This window comes from Pyxicephalus adspersus, chromosome 5 (genome assembly GCF_032062135.1).
Source record: "Pyxicephalus adspersus chromosome 5, UCB_Pads_2.0, whole genome shotgun sequence".
Lineage (NCBI taxonomy): Eukaryota > Metazoa > Chordata > Amphibia > Anura > Pyxicephalidae > Pyxicephalus > Pyxicephalus adspersus.
In genome coordinates, this window is record NC_092862.1 from 131,186,656 (window position 1) to 131,213,229 (window position 26,574).

Here is a 26,574-nt window from a genome sequence, read left to right on the forward strand (position 1 = left end):
AAAATATAAAATAAAAATAAACTAATCTACACCAAACCAAAGTTTTGTCATATTCCAACAATTTATAGGATTTTTAGGGCCAGCAAACTCCAAATTCAAAAGTATCCTATATTATAAAAAATTCCACTCAATTAACAGTAAAACCACTAACATCTAAAATCCTACAAACATCCATACCAAACACAGTATAGATATACCTGCCAGCATCACCCAAAAAGGGTGTACCCTGGTAGTTTCTATGCATTTTAATGGTTTTACTGTTATTTAATAAAGTGGAAATTTTTATACTATAAGATACTTTTGAATTTGGAGTTTGCTGGCCCTAAAAATCCTTAAAAAATGTTGAAATTTCACAAAATTTTGGTATTGAATAGGGATGTGGCCATGATAAAAGTAACAGGGATAATGCACTAATATACTACACTAAAAACATCAACACTAGAAGACAAATAAAAAAATAAACGTATTCTTTTTAAAGCAAATTTGCTTAGAAGCTCAGTGAGTGGATTTGAGAATTTCTCCTTGAAATTCATAACATTTTGCAAGCAACAAATCAGTTTTAATGTGGTCATTGCTAATGTGTATGTGAACATATATAAAATGTGTTTTTACATGTATTGTATTACAATATTAATGTGCTTAAGTGCAAATAACTCCTGACTTATTCTAATGGAGGCGAAGGCGTTCCATCCCTAATAGACGTTTTTCCCCCGGCGGTTGATGGTGCTATTTATACTTCTCTTTCCCAGAGGGCTGCTCAGGTTTTTTTATACTACAGGTTTTGATAATCACTCGTAGCAGAGATTGTACCGTCTATTTTTAGTAGAACACAAAAGATTTTGATATGCATCAATAGCTCCTGAATGATTCAGAGTATAGATCGGTTAGCTGTAAGTATTGTTTGTCTCTGCTTAGCAGAAAATCTTTTATTATTCCAGTACACAGATTAGAGAAGTCGGCCCGTGGTTACAAAGCACGGACTGGTGATTAAGTGAAGTTAATGCTGTGACTGGCTAACGTCAGCCTGTCGATGATATATAAGTATAGAGGATTGCCATGGCATTTCATATTTGTGTAGTTGTAGGACAGATCTAATATGCGCTGGGTATTTTTATGTTCAAAATGTAATTCCAGTCATTAGAGCTTAGCCAAATAAGATTAAAAACCCTCTGCGAGCTCCAAATATATTTATAAATATATACTGTGAGATATATATATACATATATATATATATATATATATTTGTGTGTGTGTTTAAAAGGTACACAAAATAATATATATATTTGTATATTATTTTGTGTACCTTTCAACACATTTAACTATGGTAGGGACATTAGAATGTGAGAAACAGTTGGTGACATGACCATGGACTTTTTACAGCGGTGTGTAATATGTTGGCACTATATAAATACTGTGTAATAAAATTAATAAAAGTAGTGCTGACAATATCATTGTGCTGTATATATTCTGTACAGAAAGCTGAGCTGTGGGAGGGACCCAAAAGGTACACCCACTGCAGGCAGAAAACTCCAGGAAGGGGCGGATACCAGACCAGACATCCTGCACAAGGGAATAGGGTAGCAATGACTGGTCTTCATATACATAACTCCTACACACAGGCAAACTTTTACGCTGGATTGCTGCACTGATCTGAAAGAAATACACCATGGACTCCAAGATTTAGGCATAGAAAAAGAGTTTTGAAAGTTTCTGGGAGATTTTAGAGAATATATATCATTGTGATTAGAAAATGTTGTGGGAGCTCCAGAATAAACATCACATGGGATTGTCACTGATTTTTCTGAATGTGCTGCACAACTGTTTTTGTTATTGTTTCTATTGTTGTCAGTAATATAGTATATTCTTATTATTATTGGAGTGATCTGAAGTCTTAGATATCAATTAAAAAGAATTGTATACATGTCCCTTGTATTATTTACTTATTGTGGAGATCATTTTTAATATTGTGAAGTATTGAGAATTGTGTACTTGGCACACCCAGATGTTTACGGCAAATCCAGATTACAGCATACAGGTGCTTGAAAGGTGTTTTTAAATTGCAGTTCAGTGTTCAGTTTATTTGTGCAAATGTTTCTGAAACTGATGGTTGATTTGTATCTAAAGCTAAAACACTTTTTTTTGGAATAATTAGGATGTCAGAATATTGTTGTGGTCTGCATCCCTATTGAAGCAGAACTAAACCCGCCATACTGACCTGTTCCCAACTCGCAGGACGCCAGCAGGATCTTCCTTTTTCACTTCTTCTTTGCAATCTTTGGTCATCTTGATTGGCTGGGCCAAGATGACAAAACCCTGAGACAGGCTTGTAAGATTCATTCACTCTTGGCAAGTGCAGGGGAAGCCGGGATTGCTAGGTATCTTGACAAGCTCGGCCTTTTCAGCTTTGTTTGTTCCACAGAGCAATCGGACAGGTAGGAACTTTTTTTGCAAAAGAGACATCGCACATCCTGCAAATACTGCATGATCGAACATTTTTTTTTTGTCCAAGGTCGAGAAGTGTGGCAGGGGGTGCACTTTTCAGTTGCAGGAATGGATTGCATATCTCTGCCATGTCTCATTTTTTAGTTCTAGTGGAGGATTCCTTTCCTCTATGCTAATGAAGTTCACTTTGGCCCACACCAAAATTGCTTGACTACCTAAAGATTCAATATTATTATTATTATTATTATTATTATTATTATTATTAAGAAACAGAATTTCTATAGTGCCAAGATATTACGCAGCTCTGTACATTAAATAGGGGTTGCAAATGACAGAAGAATACAGACAGTGACACAGGAGGAGAGGATCCTGCCCCGAAGAGCTTACAATCTAATATTACGGTTTCCTGGTGACTTTTCACTGCCGTTCTCCTTTAATGCCAAATCAGCACAAGTGTTTTGAGCTTTAGACATATCCCCTGTGCCTTATACACTCCACTTAGGAATCATAAAAGACATTTTATGAGTATTTGCTTTACTCGGAGCCCCCGTGACCTGTCTGTTCTCATGCCTGCTGGCAATGCTGTGGACAAGGTTTCTTTCATGTCTTACTAAATACAAAATGTGCTCACCTGCCACCTGGTGGACGTGTAAGGACAGACACAGACCGGTCAGTCCTGATTGCTAACCTGTCATTTCAGTCCTGGCACAGGACAGAAGGCTGATTGTGTTAACAGTCTATGAATATTTATAGACCCTCTATTACAGCTCTATAAGTGGGACATATATTAAGAACACACAATGCATCCTACGTAGATACAGTTGAATATAAATTAATTTAAAAGTGCTGCGTTCATTATCTGTACGACATCAAATACTGCTAGTGCTGTGTTTGTGAGTAATCGTGCCTAAAGAGATCAGATTTAATGCATACAATTACACCTAAAATAGCAAGTACAGCACAAAATCTAGATTATTGGCAACTTTTTAGAGAACATGTGCAATATAGTAACAGCTGTGTGAAAATAAGACATTGGCAAGGCTGTTCCTTTGTTAGGTGCTGTCTTAGCATGTATACAGACAGTACTCAACTCAGACATTTTTTTAAGCTTGGGTTAGGAAGAAATTGTAGGTGGGTGGCAGCCCCTGTATTGTGACCCAAGTCATCAGTAACCACCCAAAAACAGCCGAAAGGTTATTAAAAAGTTCCAGGTGGTGCACCCAGCTAAAAGGGGCTGGGGAAAACTGACAGACATCACATTTCAGTGGATTCAAGCAATCTTTTGTGGTCATTTACAGCAACAGTAGAATAAACAGGAAGTGGAGAGGGGAGGATGAGTGGGAGACACCCTGCTGCATCCTCCCCATATAAAATAAAAGCAGTCATCGCTGTACAAGAATACCTGTTTCATGTAAACTATTCAAGAAGCCAGTTTAACCCGAGGAACCAAAGGCTAAAAGGGTGCTTAAGGAACCATTTACCATGCCATCCATTTCTTGTGAGTCTTAAATATTAGATCTGTTGGTGCATCTATGATTTTCAGTAACAGGTACACTTTAGATGTTGTAGTAGAAATTGTATGCATTGTGCAAGTAGCATTGCTAGTCCTGGGTACCTTTGCTTTCAGACCTTTTGATTTTTGGTTTTTGCTGTACCTATTTTTACTCTGCAATCTATCCAAGGTAACAGTAGTACTGAACCACAGTATGCAGTCCTTGTGCTTCAGTAACAGCCAAGGTTATACTTCCTTATATATTTTTATAATATATATATATATATTTATTTATTCTTATATAATTGACCCATTAAGCATGCCAGGGCTAGCGAAAGAGTGCCAGAAAGAGACAATTAGCCAACTCAGTCACTACACTTATAACTAAAGGTTTCAATTGTTTACCTCCCTTCACCACTAAAAATGGAACAGATATCTGCAAAAATCTATAGATAATTATTAGAATGCTTCCACCACTAGCTTTTTACCATTGATGAGATTTAAAGCTGTTTATCTATGGATTACCCTCTGCTCCCACCTGAGCCCCATCAATAAATAGAATAGTCTTTTTCAATTAATGTTTGATCAATTTTTTGCTAAAAATCAATAGTAAAGGTGTTACTCAACCTTTTTAACATTGGGGAACCCCTTGAAAAACTTTAAGGTCTCCGCGAAATTCGGCTTTATTTACTACATCCACATCTAACTGTACATTAGTGTGATGGTCAGTAGGAAGAATGTCTCTTACATTGCTGACCAGCGGGAAGGATGTCACCCTTACAGATAGCCAAAAAGATCATTGATGTCACTTAAGTTGAAATGAGAGTCACAAATTTCCCATTGCTCAAGGAATCCCTAGCAGTCTCTGGAGAAATTGTGGTTAAGAAACACTGGTACAATCTATTAAAAATTGTTGAATAGTGTATGCATAGACTAAAATTATTGCAAACTGTCACCCCGATTCCCCAGCAGTTTAATTCCAGGTGCATAGGCTCAATGAGTGCCATGACTATTAACATAGAAGTAGATTTGCTGTTCACTTCCCATGTTGGAACTTTGCTCTGCTGTTTTTTTTTCTCCTTTTTCTTCTACTTGTACTACATGGAACAAAAAACATAATATCAATAGAACTTTTTCCAGTAGGATGAAGAATGGACTAAATGATTTTTCCTTTGAACTGAACATTTATCTTAATTTACATATATATTGTCTTTTTTCAGAACTCTCTGACAAGATGTGCTCCTCTGGCCAATGACTCACAAGCACGCAGCGGTGCACGCTTCCATACTTCCTGCGACAAGAGGTACATTATAAAAACAATTACAAGTGAAGATGTGGCAGAGATGCATAACATCCTGAAGAAGTACCACCAGGTAAAGACCAGCGCTTCTTCCCCCAGCACAGTGCAACAATGTTCACAGAGCTCAGATTATTTTTGTGCAAACATTAACCCCACTAACTAATCCTGCATGCTTTTAATATTTTAAGTCATACGCATATAAAATTTGCTGTCCAAGCTGCTGCAAATTCTCACTGCAAATCAAGCTCTGTGGATTTACCTAGGCTGTTCCTAAGATTACCCTAAAAAATGAAAGCAATGTCTACACTTCCCTAATATCATTCTCTGCTTTATGTTCATTATTATAATGACAGGCCTTTATAAAAAAAAGAGAAAGCACAGATAAAACTCAATTCTTAGTTTTATTTGTCAGGACATAGCCCAACTCCAGAAATCACAATTCCGTAATTGAGGAAATCTCCCCAGTGGGCAGAAATGAAAACCTGCAAAATTGTTTCACTCCTCTACACTCTATTAAAAAAATATTTATGTCTTGAGTTAGACTTTTGCTTTTCATGGCAAGAAGGACAATGGGAAAATACTGTCTCTCTGGCCTTTGGGGTCCTATTAACTTTAGAAGTATGAACTTTAGAAGAAATAGAAGTATGGATATGGTTTGAAAATGCAAACTTTATTTAAACATATAAACGTTGAGGGTCTTGCCCTCCAACTATTAGCACATCCTTACAGCTATTGTTGCCTCCGTTTTTTGTTTTTTACTGTGAAGCACTGTGAATTAAAATATTGTTATTTGGTAAATGGACTCAGACAATTCTCTCTTGAGTTATAAATAATACACATTACACCATGATATAGATTGAAACCAGCTAAGCTGGTTGTGTGCTGGTCTATATTGTGGAAAGTTAGAGGCTCTTAATAAGCTAGCTGCTGAGTGCATTTAGGATGGAAAAATGTGCTGATTTTATCATCCATGGGCTCATCCGCTGCCTTCTGCTGTAGGATGACATAGGCCATTTCATACCATATGTCGTTGATCATGTTAAGGTTATAACAACACACATTTTATGTGAGCCTAATTGGCCTGTTTATACAATATTTAACCATTTTGTTAATGAGGTGTCTTGTATTTACCTTTTCTGACCAGAATAGATCATCCTAAAAGTCTCATTCAAACCCAAAAGTTTAATTCAAACCAAAAAATATTGAAATATTGCAGCTTGATTCTAGCTCTTGAATGTGGTGAACTTTTTCGGACTAAATTTACATTTTGGAAGTACAGATATACCATGTTAATCTTGTCAGAATGCAAAGTCCTTGTCATTTCTTGTAAAATTTAGAGATAGTATAAATTATTATCTCATCCTCTGACGTCTATTACACATCTGTACAAGGCTTAAGTCTAGACAGGGACAGAAGATGTGATCACCAAGTAAAAATAAAAGGGAAATAGCTAACCACCAATATTTAAGGACTGGTAAGCTACAATGTATAACATTTTTTATTTTTGAGCAATAATATGTCCATTCATGTTATTTTTTACGTAAAGGACTTGTGTGACAAATATTCAAGAAATCATGTTACTTATAACAACCAGTCATCTTGTGAAGTAACTATTTCTGTAGGAGTAAAATCATCTTCCTCTTTCCTGGATAGTAAGGTCCCCTAAAAGGCACATTTTTATGGAAAGCATTTTTAGCACCTCTTTGCTAGGTTATCTTTGTGAAATAACTATGATCAACTGCTGAGATTTTATGCTCCCAGTCTTTATTAGGGGTGTCAAACTCAAATACACAGAGTGCCAAAATTTAAAACTTAGACAAAGTCGGGGGCCTACCTTGAAATTTATTGAGGAAATGTTTCCTTCTCATTAGATATAAACCCTTTTCATATGGAAACAAAGAGGTTTTGCTTCACATTCAATCTGGAACAAGCCTTTAATAGAGAGAGGCATACATTTTGTTAATCCTATGCCTCTTTCTATATTTGTAGCCTTCTGAGTTAAATTTTTTTTGGTAACGGTTTTGTACAGGCTAACAATAATAATAATATTATTCTTCTATGAAAATCCAACCATTTAAGTCCATTCCTTGGAGTAGCAAGGAAAAGGTTGGCTGAGGGGGAGTGCTGGAAATGCCAGACGCGGCCAATGCGGAGCTAAATCTTATGAGTGGCCCACCGCTGGAACTCCCTCCTTATTGAAATAGGGTCACTACTAAAATTCCTGGCATTATTTGCGTCTATAAAACAGTCCAATGCGGGTCAACGCATAGGCAGAGAGCCCACTGGTCTATAGACACGAGTAATGCCTGGAATTGTAGTAGCGGCACTATATCAATGCAGCGGCGGGCCAGCTGCAGTTCATATTTAGGATTCCTATGGGGGCCAAAGAATGGACGTTGAGGGCCAGATTTGGCCCCCAGGCCAGAGTATGCCAGCCCTAAAGGAACTCTTGAAATAATTTTCAGGTCCTGAGGAATCCCCTTGGTAAAACCAGTTTATTAGGGGATCAATGGGAATGAAATGCCCCTTACATTGGTGGCAGGTGGAAAGAACACTTCCTTTGCAGTATTGGCCACTTCTACATTCAGCTAAAAAGATAATTAGCTTCATGCTGCTGGCCCTCTAAAGTGGTGTTGGCCCTAAAAGTATGCAGAACCATCAAATGGCAGGTTAGCCACAGTCCAAGGAACCACTAGCAACTTTTTGGGAAGTTGTAGGTTTCCACAGATTCTGGTTCACAGCTTCTAATATTTACTATGTGTCAGTCTATTGTTGCTGTTTTTCTAAATATTTTGCCAGCTTGTAATTTGAAAACCATGCAATGAGATTTATTAAATGCTTACATTTTATCCCTTGTCTTCTTCTTTATTTGCAGTTCATTGTGGAGTGCCATGGGAACACACTTCTTCCTCAGTTCCTGGGCATGTACCGGTTAAACGTAGATGGAGTAGAGACCTACATGATTGTAACAAGGAACGTCTTTAGTCACCGTCTATCTGTATATAGGAAATACGACTTGAAGGTAACAACATTTCCATGATTCAAAAATTAAAATGCCATTGATCGATTATCATTATCTTATAAGACATACAAGGAGTTACAACAGTAGCATTAGCAGCAGATAATATAACAGATTTACTAATAAGTATGACTTGAATAACCCTAAAAATGATCAAACTGACAATCCTGTACAAGCACAGCTGCCTTGATCTCAGTGGAAGATTAGTATGCATTCTAAATGTATTTAAAGGTGCAAAGGATTTGATTATTGAAGCTTTATAGTACTTGGCTTGATAAAAGGAAGAAAATGAACCTGACCTAAGTCCGTTTTTTGCAGGATCAGAAGAATCCTTGTTAATTTTGCCAGAATTGTGGTACCATTGTAACTTGTGCACTAAAGTGATATCACTAACAATTGGCACTTGGCAAACTGATATCCTTCTTTGGTTACAGTACCATTTGTATGCAGATTACATTAAAATCTATCTTTCCACCCCTGACTTGTCTCCCTCCCTCCTGGATAAGGTGTCTAAAACTCAACCTAGAGAAAACAGAACTCATCATCTTCCCTCCCTCACTCACGTTCCAACTCTCCCTCTGACATATTTCTAACTGTTAATAACATTGTTAATAACACCCGTCAGGCGCCTTGTCTTGGGGTCACCCTCCATTCTGCCCCCTCCTTCACCCCCCATATTCAGAACATTTCCAGGCCCTGTCACCTTCACCTGCTCAACATCTCCAAAATCTGTCCCTACCTGTCCCCAGAGACCACCAAACTCCTTGTACACAATCTTATCTCTGGACTACTGTAACATCCTTCTCTCTGGTATTCCACTAACCTGACTCTCTCCTCTACAATCTATTATGAATGCTGCAGCCAGACTCATCCATCCTTCCCACCACTCCTCTTCTGCTGCATTCACCGTAGAATCAAATTCAAGTTCTCCTGTGCTTTGCCTTTAAATCTCTCCACAGCTCCTGTCCCACATACCTTTCCAAACCTGGTGGAAAAATACTCCCCCAGCCGCTCCCTTCACTCCTCCAATGACTACTAATGACTTCCCAACTCATAACCTCATCAGACCCACGGCTCCAAGACTTTTCTATAGCTACCTTGACTCTCTGGAGTGGTCCTCCTCATCCTAATCAGCTTGCTTCTACTTTCAGCTCATTTAAAAGAGCACTCAAAAGCTATCTTTTCAAACCCGTGTTCTTCTGTCTCTTAAAACTCTCACTACTTACATACCAATCCATATCCCCCTCCTATTGTGTGCTTTCCCTTCCCCTTAGGTCCTCTCGCCCCATTTCATTGTTTGCTATTTGTAACACCTATTTAATGTACAGCACTGCATAATATGTTGGCACCATGTAATAATTTTATTAGCCTTCTCAGTTCTCTTCTGTGGACATCAGAAAAGCTCCCTCAATGTAATGGGGAACAAGAGGTGTTCTGTAGTTTTTACTCTGTGTCCTGGGGTGACAATGCTTCTGCTTAGACGCAGCACACGGTTGTCACCCTAGGAAGTTTGTTACTGGTAGGTTCATGAAAAAAAATGACCGTTGAGCTGCAGTTTGTTTGTTTTTTTTGTAATAGCTTTCAAACAGATTGCATGATTTTCTGATGAATAAATCAATCTGCAATAATAGGTGCTTTGGCTAGGCAATAAAACAAAAAAAAAATCTGTAGACAAAACAAAGCATTAATATGCATGCATCCTACACAAAAAAAAAAATGTTCTTTATGTGACATAGATATTTTGTAAATTTGTCTATTAAAACACAGAGTCATTTTCAAAACCGGGGCACATTTCTAACTTGTTTCTGTTTTCTTTTACTTTTTTATTATTTATTTCACACAAATTTGTTGTCCTGTTTAGCATTTGATTACCAAACAGCTACTGAAAATGTGTTTGGTGAATGATGTGTTCTATATTAAGGGAAAAATCAAGTGTTTTCCCTTCAGCCAGAACATGTTGTGCCATCAAGCCTGGAATTATATTGATTTTGCCCTGTTTCCAGTCAGTGTGCTGAATTTATTACAATTACAAGAATGATAATCATAATCTTGCAAATAATAAGCAGCAGCCTAGGGCCTTTCCTAAATAAATAATTTGTGAAGTTTTATTAGAATATTTAGGTGTCCATATTTAGTGAAATCAAGCTTCACTAAATCTGCTACAGATTTCCATCTTATTTTCCACAATCAAACTACACAGAGGGACTTTAAATTCAAAAGTTTAAAATATCTCAATTATCAGCATAATAGAATCCAAATAACTTTATTGTATGGTGGTCTTATGAACCAAATTAAATATTTTTCTCCTATAGGTGAACAGCATGCCTAAATGGGTTGCCCCAGCCATTGTTTTCCTGCTCCTAGTTATGCCCAAGCTGCCCCATGGGGAGTGAAACTAGGACCTGCTCATTAATTGCGAATTTAGTATAACTTGCCTTTGACCACTATCACTATTATTATCTCATATTCTTTGTTTGATTCCTGATCCAAAAACGATTTGGTTTCTTTTCAGCACCATCACCATTCATCAACTGATGTATTCTCCCCAAATGTTTTTAAGCTAGGTGGGAAGAAGCTGTACGTTGGTGGTGGTGGCGGCCCATGTATTTTGACCCAACTTTTCAGTAACCACCCAAAAACAGCTGTGTAGTTACTGAAAAGTGCAGGGTGGTGGAAAAAAGGGCTGGGGAGAACACTGTTTTGGATAATTTGGTAGACAGACAATGGGCTTATGAGACATAAATTTTAGGATAAATGCAAAAAATAAATCATAAATATACATACACTGATTAGACAATCGAGTACGGTTAGTTGTAAAAACAAACAATACATGCACAAATACATTGATGTGTATATATTGGATAATCACAGATATATTAGGATGGATAGCAAAGTTACTGCAGTGTTTAAAATAATTTTTACATGACTACCATATGCCTCTATATTTTTATTAATACATCAAATAGATTTGTAGAATAGCTACTGGGGGAGATCTTGATTTCACTGCAGTCTTACGGCCTAAATGATTAAACATATATATATATAACATTCACATGTATTGCTCTCCATCAGACCAGTCTGATCTGCAATGAAGAGCAAAAACCCTGCAAATGTTATAAGCAAACATGGCTGCCCTATATACTTAAAAAACACAAATGGTGTTAACATGGACTGATGCATTTATTTGTATTAGGCCTATATTTCTCATAGATATGAAAAAAATGAAAAAGTTCTCTTTATGGGTCAAATAGATAATATTTCATTTAAAATAAATATTTTATTTGCATAATCCTTAATCTTGTTTAATGTATGTTTTACTGATCATTTATTCATAATATTTATAAACTTTTTATTTATTAAAATATCCTATTTTCTAGGGCTCCACTGTGGCAAGGGAAGCAAGTGACAAAGAAAAGGTAAATTGTTTATTTTAGTGTTTGGCTATGACTGTACATAGGTGTGATAAATAATTCATTCAACATGCAAGACAAAAGCCAACTTTTCCTTGCAAAAATGCTGTTTATTTGTTTTTATATATATATATATATATAGTAATAGCTTCCTAAAAACTGCTAGTAATAATAATCTGGCAAGGATCAGAATATGTGAGGGTTCAATCAAAATACTTTTAGTTCTCCTTTGTGTGATCAAAGTAGATTTTTGGTTTTCAATGCAAACTTTACAAATTTCTATTCACAACATATTGACAGGTAGGCTTTGGATGGGCCAACTAGTATATACTCCCTGTCACTCCCTCCTCAGGAAGCTGAAATCACCTGTAGAAGCTTTGAGTTGATGGTTTCAAAGCCTACCCAGGACTATGGACTTTCTGTGTGTCACATGCTCCTCAATATGTTGACACATACTTTATTGTTTTTTGTTCCCATTGGGAATGGAAAGGTCTGTAGAGCCTAACACTTACATGAAGCTCTTGGTGTCTAAATTTAAAGCTAGGGAGTGAAAGAGAGGTAGGACAATGCCAAACTTACACTGCTGTATAATTAAAAGAGTAAGGTCTTTTGCAGTAACTATAAATAAGTATTTATCCTTGAAATCTATAATTTATCGCCCAATTTGATTGGTACTTGTTTATCCGCTTTCTTTATTAGTTGTAGCCCATAGCCTGACCGATTTTCAAAACAGTGCAGCTAGAGGACATCTTTTAATCACCCTAAACTGAGGCTGGAGCTGGGTAACAGAGACCCAAGATCTAACATGGGCTCAAGTCTCTGTAGTTATGGCTTAATAGCCTGTGGCAAGTCCATCATCTTTACTTTTCGTAAGGTTGCATACACACGCATAATTATTGTTGTTGGAAATAATCTTTCATGATCATTTCAAAGGATAAAAGGCTGAAAGATAATTAAACGAGCACTGTACACACACTACCATTCTGTTGTATGGTTAGGAGGGAGAACAGGCAAGCGGCACCCCACTGTGCACCCTCTCTTCACTTCTATAGCTGTAATTGATAGTCTGTCCGGCAATCTCTGTACACATTTTGAACATATGTCAGATTTTTGCCCGTGACTAACCATTTGTTCAGGTGGATCCACCACACATAACCCCTCTATTATACATTGTTTCTTTTTTTTTTTTTTTTTTTTTTTTTTTTTATATATATAAACTTTGCAGTTTCCAAAAAATAAACAATGCATTTAGGCTCAGCATTACTTATCTATGTCTTTGTAAAGCATCTGAATGCACAACAGAAGTCTGTCAGCATCTTTCCTAAATTTTTATTTCTGCATTAGAAACTTGGATGGTAGAAGCTGACTGCTGCTGGAAACACAATTCATATGTCATACACTGCAAAACCTTGCATTACTTAACAAGCCTAGCAGTGTGTGTCAGGCCATGTCCAACTGCAGCCCTCCTCCTCTTCATTTTCACTGACCTCCAACAATTGTCACATTCTTGCATCTGTTTTGACTTTCCCTTTTCCCCAGTAGATTCATTGTTCTTTGATAGCACATCAGTCAGAAGCCCATCGCTCAGACAGATTACTTGGTGTGAGTGGGAAAGCTCTCTGGTGGCCACCCTTTCATGGAGAATCGTCAGCACCAATATGGTATAAAATTAGTGGTTAGGTGATTTCTTTAAGCAATCATGTTCAAAAGTGTAAATTATAAGTATTACCTTTGGAAATAAACTTTACAAATTCAAAATTATTATAAATATAAATAACTATTTAGATCCCTGGCCTCTATTAGTCTACTAATTTCCTTTTAACAATGTGATGTCTTAAAAATGTTCCCCTATGAGCAAATGGTTGTAATGTAGTTTGCAAATTCATTTTGCCCATGAGACAGCTAGTCTGTTAACTGATTTGCTTCCATACACTGTTTACTGCCAGCCGACTGATATTAGAACTTGCCTTGTTCAGTTTTGGGTTTACTTGGGTTTTAGGAAAAACATTTGCAGCTTTCATTTTTATTGAGGAAAACTAGCATTTAGTTATAATTTAAAAGTTAATATAATATTGAAGGACCAGTTTTACCCTCTGTTCACAAGCCTCTCTTAAGCTTTCTTCTCCTGTAACCAGTTAGAAGGGAGGGTGAAACTATATTACACCATATATAGGTTCAGCATGCTTTGTGTTTACTTCCAGGCCAAAGAGCTGCCAACGTACAAAGATAACGATTTCATAAACGATGGTCAAAAAATCTACATTGACGAGAACAACAAAAAGATGTTTCAGGAGAAACTAAAGAAAGATGTTGAAGTAAGTTGACGTTTGATTGCAGAGAACCTTAAAGTTTTCGAAATGATTCAGATGGTTCTGTTTGAAAACACGCACCTGTCACCTATGACTTTTAATAGCCCAAAAATGATCTTTTGTGCACCTTGTGGTCCCTTTACTTTGCATCTTGGAGCCAACACCAGTCTATCTGCAATACATACATTTCACATGTCTCATGCCATCATAAAGCTTTTTCTTATGTTTCAGTGTATGTTAAATAATCTAATTTCTGTCTTTTAGTTTTTAGCACAGTTAAAGCTTATGGATTATAGCCTACTGGTGGGAATCCACGATGTTGAGAGGGCTGAGCAGGAAGATGTGGAGAGTGAAGACAACGAGGGGGAGGAAGAAGGTGAAAGTGACGGGATGCACCCTGTTGGCACTCCCCCGGATAGCCCTGGGAACACGCTAAACAGTACCAAGCTGCTGCCTCCTGGGGAGTTTGACCCAGCTATTGATGTATACGGAATTAGTAGCCATGACAGTACGTTGTTTTGTTATTTCAATTGCTGATTCACTATTAATATAAGCAGTGATAAAAATTAGAACATTGCAGAGATTGAATTGCCTAGAATACTGTCTGAATTATTGCCCTGGATAAAAACTGTGCAGGCTGCTTTTGCTTCATTAAATCCTCAAGATGATTAATAGAACAGAATTAGTAGAACAGCATGGCATGAAAGCATGAAACTTTGTTATAATATATCATATCTTACTACCTTATTACCACCATTATTATTCAATATTATTTTGTTGGTGTTGTATTGTTGCAGTATTGATATTCTGAGATTGGTTTCCACCAAACACTGTTTGCATGTAGTTTGTACCGTATGTTCCTTGTTTCTTGGCTAAAACCATATTTTATTGTATTAACCTCCTGAGCGGTAACCCTGAGTGTAGCTCGGGGTAAAAAACAACAGCTGATGGTGGTAACCCTCGAGCCACACTCGGGGAAGCTAAAAATAAAATAATGAACAAAGACATACCTGGTCCCGCTGGCATCCACCAGTGTCCTGGTTGTCTGATCCCATTCTCTGGCTCATTCCTCTTCCTCCAATCGTCGATTGCGCTGAAGTTCCCTGGCAATTCCTAGTGACATTGGCGCAACTGTAATAAATAACTGTATTGAATCCAATACAAAATAATCATATATATATATATATATATATATATATATATATATATATATATACTACTGTACAGTTATATTACAGGTTTCAGTATTTTTGATTTATGCACCCTTGTTTTAGCAGATTTTTTATTTAAAGTTTACTATTTAAGTTATTAAATATTGGATGTATTTCGGTGAGTTATGCCTAAGAATTACAGAGCTACAATGTAAAATACATTTTCATGAAAGACAATGTACCACTTTTAGACATATAAATCCAGACAGAAATGAACCGCCCACGGGGTTAATCTAATCGCCAGCTTTTTATGGTACCCTGTGCTTTCGCAAGGTAAATCTTTTATTTGCAGCTTATTTAAACTTGGTTTCCATTTGGAACCATCCAAACTGGCCAGAAAGGTGTGGTGGGTGGATTAGACTGTCAATTCCTTTGGGATGAGAACGCTGTGATAGATGTCCCCTGGAATGGTATATAAGATTATATACGTAAGTTTGTGCTAGATCATTGATTTTGTTTTTGTTTTTTTGTTCCTGTCCAGATGCACCAAGGAAGGAAGTCTATTTCATGGCCATTATTGACATATTAACTCACTATGATGCAAAAAAGAAAGCAGCACATGCGGCAAAAACTGTTAAACACGGAGTTAGTGGAATATTATTTTGCTCGTTGTGGTTACAGGTGACCTTCTTAATGAATAGAATGGGAAGTAAATTCAGGGCCTGGAGTACAATAATATTGAATACACTGCCTGGCACGAATACATGAATTATAACACACACAAGTCCAGCACTGTTGGAATGCCAACTTTTTTAGCCTGGCTGATTAGGTTTATTATTTTCTATAATTTGTAATCCAATCATTACATTCTTTATCACAAGTGATTTTTTTTTTTTTTTTTAGTTGGGGTGGGTCATTGTCATCCGCTTTGAAATGTATCTGATATCCATGGACCTGGCATGATGTTCTTTCCTAACCCTGCCAGCTTTTTACAGCTGTCATATATCCTAGTTTCTTCAGTATCTGAACAAAAGTGACCGACAGGGCCAGGCTTTTCACCCATGCCAGTAGTGTCTTCTGCCTACAAAAAGTCTCTATATATTTTTACTATGACCGTGAAGATGTTATTGCAAACTTTGGTGTATTCATTAGCTGACACTCTGCTAGTTACAGCATTACCCCCAACAGATACATTATTATTATTAATATTAAACAGTATTTATATAGCACCAACATATTGCGCAACATTAAATAGGGATTGCAAATGTCGGACAGCTGCAGACAGTGGCACAGGAGGCGGAGAGGACACTGGCCTGACGAGCTTACAATCTAGAAAGTGGGGGATGCATGCACACTATCCCTACCCTGCCCCTCTCTTTCCAGCAAAAAAAAGAAAGAATTCTGTTTGGCATTAAATGTATATTTCTGCCTCCTAAAACCGTAACTAGTTCCCACCATTTCCTATCTCCACTCCTATTGGGCCTGATTTATTAAAGCTCTCCAAGGCTGGAGAAAATGCACTTTCATCAATGAAGCTGCGTGATCCAGCATTCCTGGTCCAGGATTGAAAACATTTGCTAGCAAATAGCAAATTCCTTTGAAGAATTCCATTCCAGGTTTGCTGGATCACCCAGCTTCACTGACGGAAGTGTATTCTCTTCAGCCCCAGGGAGCTTTAATAAATCAGGGCCATTGTGTCAGACCTCCCCCACCTCTAGATTGTAAGCCCTTCTGGGCAGGGTCCTCTCTTCCTCCTGTGTCACTGTCTGTATCTGTCTGTCATTTGCAACTCCTATTTAATGTACAGCACTGCGTAATATGTTGGTGCTATATAAATCTTGTTTATGAATAATATTAATTTAATTCTGCCTTCCTGTTGTATTCACTGATTATTCATTTCTTCTTTTCACAGGCAGGTGCAGAGATCTCCACTGTTAACCCAGAGCAGTATTCTAAGCGTTTCTTGGACTTTATTAACAACATCCTGACGTAACCTTTCCAGATACCAGTAGAATGTTCTAGAATACAGAACGGACATTGGTGGAGTATGGTTGATAGGAAAGACAGACAGACCGTGCTGGAAGTTAAGCTCACCATGCAGAGAAGAACATCCCTCCCCCAGCAACTTACATCTTCTGGCAAAGATGACCTGAGCGGGGGAAATTTACTAACTTCCGTCGCTTCCTGGCATAGTCCTAGTTATTTTTTACTTTTTCATGTTTAATTCAAGGGAAAAAAAAACATTGAATCTGCTCTATGAAGTTGCACAAAAAATGATAATAATGCACAGCTGCAAGTAGCGATAAGTGGATGAAGCATTTGGGATCCAGCAAAGCAACATGCATGTGAAGTTTATTAAAATGGTATCAAACAGTAAACTGTAGATCAGTTTATTTTATTTTTAATAATTTTTTTTAAGTTAGATTAAGTCAGTATTCATTACAATAATAGGGGGAGGGGAAAAAACACGCCGCCGCAACTGTTACTGCTCACTTTTTGGAAGACAGGCGTTGAAGCAATGCATTTTGGGAGGGGACAGTTTCTCACCTCTATACAAAGAGCTTCAACTCTCAATTCTTTGTTACATCTAACTGGGAATGTTGATGCCATATTGACGAATTTCATGTGTGTCTCCACTCTTGCCACAGTAATCTGCACTTCACCTTACCAGGGGCTTTTTTTCTTTTTTTGTTTCGTGGTACCATCCGATTTTATAAATACAAAGACGAGACTGCTTGCATAGATTTAGGCAATACGAATAACCTTTTGATTCTATAGCTCTGAACAAGCAAGGTCATCTATGGGAGCTGATAAAGAACAACTGTTTACATTGTAGTGTGGGGGCATTTCTGTTCTTGCCTGTAATCTTCACATCTGTATCCCAATATGTTCCATGGATGTTATTTTCATGTGTTACAAAAGGAAATACAGCAATTGTATGAATTCAGTGTCTGGGTGCTTTCGAGATTGGTTTGCTTTCAGGCTTAAGAGAATTGTTTTGCCTCCTCTCTTAGATGTTATGCCTGATAAGTCAAAATCGGTGTGTATGATTTCTATTTTATATAGATGTTTCCTTCATGGCTGTCTGTATGAAGTAACAATTCATTATTATGGTCTGATTCCACAAATCACTTAGTAGCGTGTCCAGCAACTATTTCTCAAATAAAGCATATAAACAAAAACACTGATTTTTTCTGTGTGACTTTAAAGGCATCCAACATAACAGTTTACGTGTAAAAAGCAAAAAAAGAAAGTTTTTATTTATGTATGTTAAAACATTTAACAGGATTGAAACACTTTTTATCAACATACATGAAGCGACACTTAATTATATTTATTGATATTTATTCCCAAACTGATTCTTTAGATAATCCCTTCACAACATGGTGCCAAGGATTAAATGCAGGGCCGCAGTTGGATGCCTTTAAATTCCCACAAAATAAAAAAAATGGGATTTTGTTTATATGGTTTGATTCCACTTTGGTCCTATCATGGACTGGATGTAAGGTGTTTATCAAATGCTGAAGTCCTTCTCTGCAAGCCAATCCTTCACAAGAGAAGCAGAAGAAAGAATAAGAAGCTTAGATGTGCTTGTAAGAAAAAGATTTGGCTTTGACTCAATATTTAAAAATATATTCAAAGCCGAACTGCAAACATACATTTTTTTAAATCCCCAATAAACATCTAAATCCACCTTTTAAAAAGTAGCAGTGACATCATCACTGTGCTGCACATGGCCTACAGCAGTTTTTCTAGACCAGGTAACCAGTGGTTGCTAGGGGTTTCTGGGGCCGTAAGCAGTTTGCTTCTCAAGTCAGTTTAACTGACACCAATAATCTTTTTGGTTATCTGTTATGGTGACATTCTTTCCACTGACCACCATACTAAAATACTGGGAGCTGTGGACATAGAAATTCTAAGAGTTTCCTGAAGAGCTGAAAGTTAATTCAAGGGTTCAAACATAATAAAAAGATCAAGAAAGGCTGGTCTACACTCTGCTTGCAGAAAATTAGAGGAGTGAATGGATACAAGATCGATACCCCTTCACAACGAAATAGCAGCTTTGACCCGTCTTCAGGAAACTCCTTCACAAGTTTAAAGTTTTGCACAGTAATACTGCTCAGATCTATAGGAAATAAAAAAAAGCACAGCAAGGTTTAAGAAAGAATACACGTATCTTGTAGTTCAACATTTGCTTATCCCAGGCTCCAGCTTTAAATCCACATCTCCTAAAATTTTTGACCCCATTGTGTTTAAAGAATCTGTTGGTGAAATGTGGTATTAAAACAAAACCATCAAATGCAAAAAACAAAATTTAAGGAAGCCACTATATTTCTTTCATGTGTTTCCAATCCATGAAGAAATTTAAGCAGTAAAGTTGATGACCACTTCTAGTTTTTCGGAAATCCTCAGCTATCAGGATAGAAATAAAAGAATTGCAAATGTTGACTTTTTTTGGAATACTTCCAGACTCCTTGTCATTACTAATCGTTTGGCAAAGTCAGTATTCCCTGCCCTTTCATTCAAAGTCTGTTGACATTATCATCTCCCACATTTCTATCTATCCTACAAGGTTACCTAACACAGCTCATCCCCCTGATTTCTGTCCATTACTGGTGTAGTTGGGATAACACCGTTCTGCCTAGCCAAGGTCATCAAAATGCTGTTTCCAGAATAATCCCGATGATTGATGGGTATGGGAATGATGGGTTGGGCCGTGGCTGTCTGACAGATGGGCTACAGCTCTGGCCATTACATCCACCAGTGGGGTCAGAAGAAGGACCCCGCTTAGGGGGGGTGCACCGGCCAGAGCCGCAGACAACGTTTCCCGGAGACATCGCAGGCTTAGGGCTATGGGCACATCCTGCCCACTTTCCTATCGGAGACTCGGACCTGCGATGGGGCAGTGGACAGGTTCTGGCATCATAACGTCACTCTGGGTGAAGTTTCTTTCTCTTTCAGTTAGACGGCTTCCCGTGCATGCGCGCTCCAGAGTCCGTGCAAAAGGTTGGGGGCCACTGGTGTACAGCATAAATTGCCTAACTTGTTTCCTTGGTTTCCTTTTTTTACTATTACACCTATCCATCCTTGTCCATTGTTTCACTGAAAGATAATTGCACATGTTCCTGCAGGATCATGGGCTTTCATGTTTTCATTTACCCGGCATAAGCCTGCTCTACTTTTGTCTGTGTTACCTCTACAAAAAGTGGCAAACTACTAAAACCTGGGAAATCAACCATTATGGCTGCTCAGAGACTGGCCTTATGTTCTGTTATTTCAAATACTTTAGTTTAGACCCAGCAACTTTCAAATATAGATTACTGTAATGATGATTCATTTTCAGATGGAGGTGTTGTAGCCAAAGATGGTATAGACAATGAAGATAGGTCTCTAGTATGAAGTAGTTTTCTGCATTTATTTTACTTTATTTTATAAAGTATAATGTGGATAGCCTAATGTGCAATGTATTTAAGCCTGGCCCCAGCTAATATGGCATTCTAGTATTATACAGTAGAGTAGAAAGCGTTTGAACTTTTCCTGTTCACCTGTACAGGAGCAGATGGGAAATTTGCCCAGCAGAGACATAAATTCTGTAAGGTCCAAGGAGAAGAAGAGGGGACTGTAATAAAATGCACACGAGCTCCTTTGGTTTTGGAGATTCAAAGATGGCAAACAAGTCAATGAGTTTTGGTGATGTATAAAGTCCCACCTATACCAGGGCTTCTGGTTTAGTAAGACTTCTAATGGTGATAGGCAACTGAACCAACTCTGGGATAAATTGTTTTTTTTTATCATAATTTATGCTTTAGAATACTTATTTTGAGAGAATTTCTGTACCAGCCTTTTCTACCACAATTGTAAATGTATTATAGAGTTGAACCATCCCTTTATTACCCACTAAGGTGTCTATTTATAAAGCAATGAATATTGACATTTACGAATTGAGGGAATAACACTCACATTCTATTCTGTTTTACAGATTTTGCCTAATTTCCCGAAAGATCTTATATCTAGTAGACAGGAAGTTTCCCAAATACAGCCACAGGGGAAAACTAGAAAAATAGAACTACATGTCTGAATCTGAAAGCCAAAAGTACTTGAATAGAGGAAAAGCCTTTATTCACTTTTAGTTTAATGAATTCAGCAACTGATGGTTTAGAGGACCTGCAATAAAAGGTTGATTGAGATCCCAACTTGTCTTCAATCAAATGCAAACATTAGTTTTCAAAAACTAGTACATACACATTCACACTTTATTATTTATTGGTATTTTACAGCCTGGCCTTACAGTTTCAGTTTTGCCAAAAATAGTAAATAAAAAAAAAGTTGAGGAATTATCTATAAATCTTGATATTGTGTTTTATTTTGACTCTACTTACTATGTATATGAGCAGACAAAGTCATGACTGAGATAACCTGAAATTTCTCATTTTGTGCTTTAAAATACACAGGAACTCTTTTATATATATATATATATATATATATATATATATATATATATATATATACCCTTATATAATAAATTGAATTCCTGTTTTTTCACACTTTTAATGTTTCTAAAGTTTAGTCTGGTGTGGCAAAGTGTTCTACGGAAATAAGTGAATATTCACTTTTTTTTTCTATTTGCTGAAGTGCTCCTGAAGTGTCCAGCTTTTTCTGATTGGCCAGGCTTTCCACAAATATATGAACAAGACCAACAATAATGTAATTAAAGCTGATACATCTTGTAATTTGTATGATGTGAATTAGCCATGTATAGGCTATTACAGCTCTGTCTGATCAGGTTCATAGATTTTAGTAACATTGCCGAGCCACAATGAGATATAAGGGTGCTCCTTTTTTGTGATATTGCAACTATCAACATGCTGAAAATTAGAGATACTACTGAAAAACATCAAAATTGAATTTTGAGAAATGATTCAACCCAAAATTGCTGCCTCTGTATATTGTGTTGCCAGAAGAATTCACATCCAATGAGACAACAATAAAGTTTCTTTTCTCCAAAAACAAATTGTCATTTTAAAAGTATTTTTCAATAGTTTTTATTCTGACAATACTGGTGGAATAGGTTTTTCTTGTTATGGGGTTACAACAATCTGTCCTAGTCTCATAACTTTTTTTTCTCCGTTGTCACAGATTCTAATAGAGGCTGCAAGCAGTCATACCAACATTGCACAGGCATGATCCAGTCTTTTAACTACCAGGAAACCCTCAAAGAGCAATGATGTACAACTGTTCCGAAGTGTATGCATGCAGAAAGGAAGTGGCTACAGGAGATCAGCATTACTGATAAAAAAGTGAAAACTATATTTAAAAACAAATGACAGTTTATAATGCACAGTGCTTTAGAAAACAAAATCTATTTCAGTTAGGGTTCATCTGTACTTTTTTTTATCATCCATTGAGGAACATAGAAAATGTTTAACTTTTCTGCTACTTACAAGAGAAACACTGAAAGTCATATTATTTTATTATTGTTATTATTAAACATGATTTATGGAGCGCCAACATATTACACAGCGCTGTACATTAAACAGGGGTTGCAAATTACAGATTCAAACAGTGACACAGGAGAAGGAGAGGAGCCTGCCCTGAAGAGCTTACAATCTAAGAGGTGGGGGAAGTAACACACAATAGGAGGGGAGATATGTAGTGGTGGGAAGTAGTGAGGAGAGTTTTAAGAGAGAAGAAGATGGGTAGGCAAGTTTGGTAAGTTCAGTTTTGAGGGCTCTTTTTAAGGAGCATAATGTAGCAGCAAGCCAAATAGGACAATATATATATATAAAAAAAACTAAGATATTCTCTCCTACTTGCATCATGCTTCTTTTTTTTTGATAATGTCCCAAAGGATGGACATCTATTTTCCAGTTCCGCTGTTGTAACGACTAACCTGTTTTTACCCACCAATCTTCTCAGTCACAATTCTTCTCTTGATTACTGCTAGAGGTTTTCACTCCAATCAACTGCTATCCAGCATATGCTTTCTCTGACTGATTTTTGACCCATACCACATTTGGACTTCCCTGGACTGGACTTTCTAAGGCTAACCTGAAAGCAACCTTTGGGCTCCAGATTACTCCTAAAATTGCTTTCCAGACTTTGTTTTGGTAGAACTGTGGAGCTCTGTTGCTTGGGCCCTCGCCCCTATCAATAGAGGCTGCACTGTGGCCATTCAGGAAGTTATCATTAAAATTGCCCAGCGTTTGGACAAATCTGGACAGGCTCATCAGGTTGATCCCAAGAACCAGGCTATTCCTGGCTTGGAGGCTCATAAATCCAACTCTGGAGTTACAGAATTCCTTTCTACCTTTTTGGTAGCGTCTCCATGAACACCAGCATGTTTGCTTGGAGACTTGGGCATTGTCAATTCAGAAGACATCAAAGGAATATCATCTTCTGATAGGTATCTTGGAGGTTTAGACAATTTGGCTATCCCTGCAACTGTGCGCATGTCTATCAGGGCAGAACCTGATGCAGGAGGAGTAGAGTAGTCAATCTCACATCTACTAATGATTTCAAGAAGCCCCTATCCTTTGTTTTATTCCTAATGGCCTTTGGAAGGGAGCTCTTTTAATTTTTCCCATCTCTAAGTTGTTCGGACCTCTGTTTAGGCTTATGACCTCAAGAATTGGGTTCTACTCTTTAATGTTAAGATTTCTCTACTAAGTCTGTGAGTGCTGCTTTGGCTTGATGGCATCAGGCAACAGTTTCCCTAATTTTTAAGGCTGTTCACACTTTCTTCAAGTTATACCAGGTACAAAACTTTGCCTTATCCAATGCCAGCTTACTATATAAGGTCCTTTCGGTGACCCTTTGAGTTGTTTGCTGTCCCCAGTTGTCTATTAACCTTAGCAATTGTTGCTGTGTTGCCCACCCTTTGTTGAACTCCTTTTGGACATTCTGAAAGTTAAAAATCTCCTGTGTCCCAAAATTGACCAGAAACACAGTAGAATTTTTGTAGTCCGTGTAAAAGCCTTTTTCGACTTTTTTGGCTTTGCTACAAACTGGAGCATGTTGGTAGTAGGAGGGGTTATCCTAGACTGGTTGTCTGGTTTTTGTTGATTTTGTCCAATCCACCTCTAGGTGTCAGTATAACCCAAAGGTTAAAGTTCTTCTGGATACTTTTAAGGTTTCCACTCCTGAACTCTTCTTTGGAAAGTTGCCTGGAACTTATATTGATCCTTTAGATTGCTATAGTTTCTGAATCATTGGTACTGTAATAGGTATCCAAATCAGTAGTACTGACTTGCCTGGCTGCAATTTTTTTCAGGGTGCAGACTCAAGAGCACCAAAATCAGAGGGCATTATCAGTCTGCAATTGCAGCCTTTCGATTTCCTAATATAGTTTTTATAAAAATTGTAAGTTTGTTGAGAACCTCCTCAATTTGTAAAAACATGGAATAAAAAAAGAGCACATGGGTGTTAAAAAAAAAAGAAAATTTAACAAATGTATGGATCAATGTATCTGTACGCTAGAGAGAGTGAGTGCTATGAGAATGTTATTGCCTTAGAGAGTCCTGCATAATATATGTATATGTATATTTGCATAATATGGGTGCTAATGACACCTTACATAAAAGTTCTGTAAGATCATCACATCAGCAAATGGTGTGCTATGAGACCTGCATATTATAAAGCAGTGGTTGCCAACCTTTTGGACGTCACAGACCACTAATTTCATGGACTCCGGACCGTGTAAGTGAGTTGCATGTGCAGGGAGCCGTGTGTGACTCAAAGGGGAAACCATCCTAAGTCTGTGATGCATACTGGAGACATGGTCCGTGGCTCTGGCCAATGTCCCCCCACCCCAAGTGGGGTCCTTCTCCTGACCTGGGGGGCGCACCGGCCAGAGCCGCGGACCACCAGTTGGCGACCGCTGTTATAGAATATGGGAGGACTCTTCTAGATTCAACCCAACAAAGGCCACTCTTTATGGCAGGGGTGTCAAACTCAAATACACAGTGGGCCAAAATTAAAAACTTAGACAGTTGAAGGCCAAACTTGAAACTGAAATAGCACCGCTACTCACTCCGTCAAGAAAACAGTCCAATGCGAGTTATGAGTGGCTGGAAATCCCTATTCACTGAAAAAGCACCGCTACTACAATTGCCTACGTCTAAAAAAAATTGGAATGCAGGGCCACACGTAGGCAGAGAGTGATGCCAGAATAGCAGCAGCGCTATTTCAATGCAGCGGAGGGCCATGGTTAGGATTCTTTTGGGGCCAAAGAAAAGGAATTTGACACCACTGCTTTATGGGTATTGGATTGAAATATTGATCAGCAATGCCAAGTTTTGTACCAAATGAGCACAGGTGGGAGGATGTGGGTCAGTTTTACAGCAATCAATAGGCCAGCAAACTAATTGACAAAATGTCTGGTGATGCAAGGAGATAGAATGCTGTGCTTGGTGTCTCAATAGCTTTATACAAAGCTAGCATCAATAGTGAGAATGAGTGGCATTATAATCAATATTTGATTTTTTTCTGATTAATGTTGAATGGTGGACAGCTGTAATCCAGATAAAGGATTGATATCATGAAGATATTGATCGTTTACCTGGTCATTGATCTTGAAATCACTGGAGATGACTGCAGATATCTTGTTACTCATATCAACCAAAAGAATGTCAAAATTCTCAAATATAGTGGGCCTGCAGTTATCAAAGTGCCTTTTGTTATTATTATCTAAGTTTCCTGGCAGCCAGCAGTCATTTTATACCTGTTGTGGAGAATGATAGTCGGACTCTGGAAACATCAGCACAGCTTGGTGTAAGGCCAAACAGTTTAGGATAAGTTTGATAACTGAGCCACAGAAAGCCTTTTTGGGAAAAAAGTATATATCAAATAAATAAATCTGCCCCTTTCTCTCATAAAAAGCTTGTTTGTTGGCTGGATGCAAACCTATAACAGAATATTTAATAAAATGTTGTAATGCGTATGAATCTATTATAACCTATATTAACAAATCAGAACAAAACTTTATTTTGCTTAGACATACATTGCCCTGTAGTTGCAAGTACTTAAATGATTTTAGAGCCTATTGCACCAAGCTTTGCGGGAGCTAAAGGAAGGCTAACACATCAAACAAGTATGGCTGCACATTTTCTATTGATTTGACTGTCCTCTGAAACATAATGAGGAGGTCAGAGGTTCTGACAATGCAAGTTTTCTGCTTTTTATTACAAAGCTAATAAATTCCTTCATATGGCATCAGAGCATAATGACATAATTTTGTATATTTACCCAGACACATTAGGAACAACATGAATTCAAAGATCTAATCAATGGGAACTATTAACAACAACCATACTGTAGTATTATTATTATTATATTGTGCCTGCAACATTTTCAGTCCTTTGATCTGCAATTACTTATTGAAGTCCATTCTTCTAAGAAGAGGTAACATTGAAGCCTGGCTTAAAGCAAGACTCAAGTTTGGAGTGAGGAAGT

The 26,574-nt window shown here is 37.5% G+C and overlaps 1 protein-coding gene across 1 annotated transcript in view; it reads left to right on the forward strand.

The window, feature by feature from the left end:
* PIP4K2A (phosphatidylinositol-5-phosphate 4-kinase type 2 alpha) overlaps nt 1–18,066 on the forward strand; it is a gene marked incomplete in the record, with an annotated part of 77,510 nt that extends 59,444 nt beyond the window's left edge. The window contains 7 exon segments of the mRNA XM_072412735.1: nt 5,148–5,307; nt 8,110–8,256; nt 11,631–11,669; nt 13,865–13,978; nt 14,237–14,480; nt 15,665–15,768; nt 17,036–18,066. Coding sequence (XP_072268836.1) covers nt 5,148–5,307; nt 8,110–8,256; nt 11,631–11,669; nt 13,865–13,978; nt 14,237–14,480; nt 15,665–15,768; nt 17,036–17,116 — 889 coding nt within the window.
* Nucleotides 18,067–26,574: the final 8,508 nt, after the last annotated feature.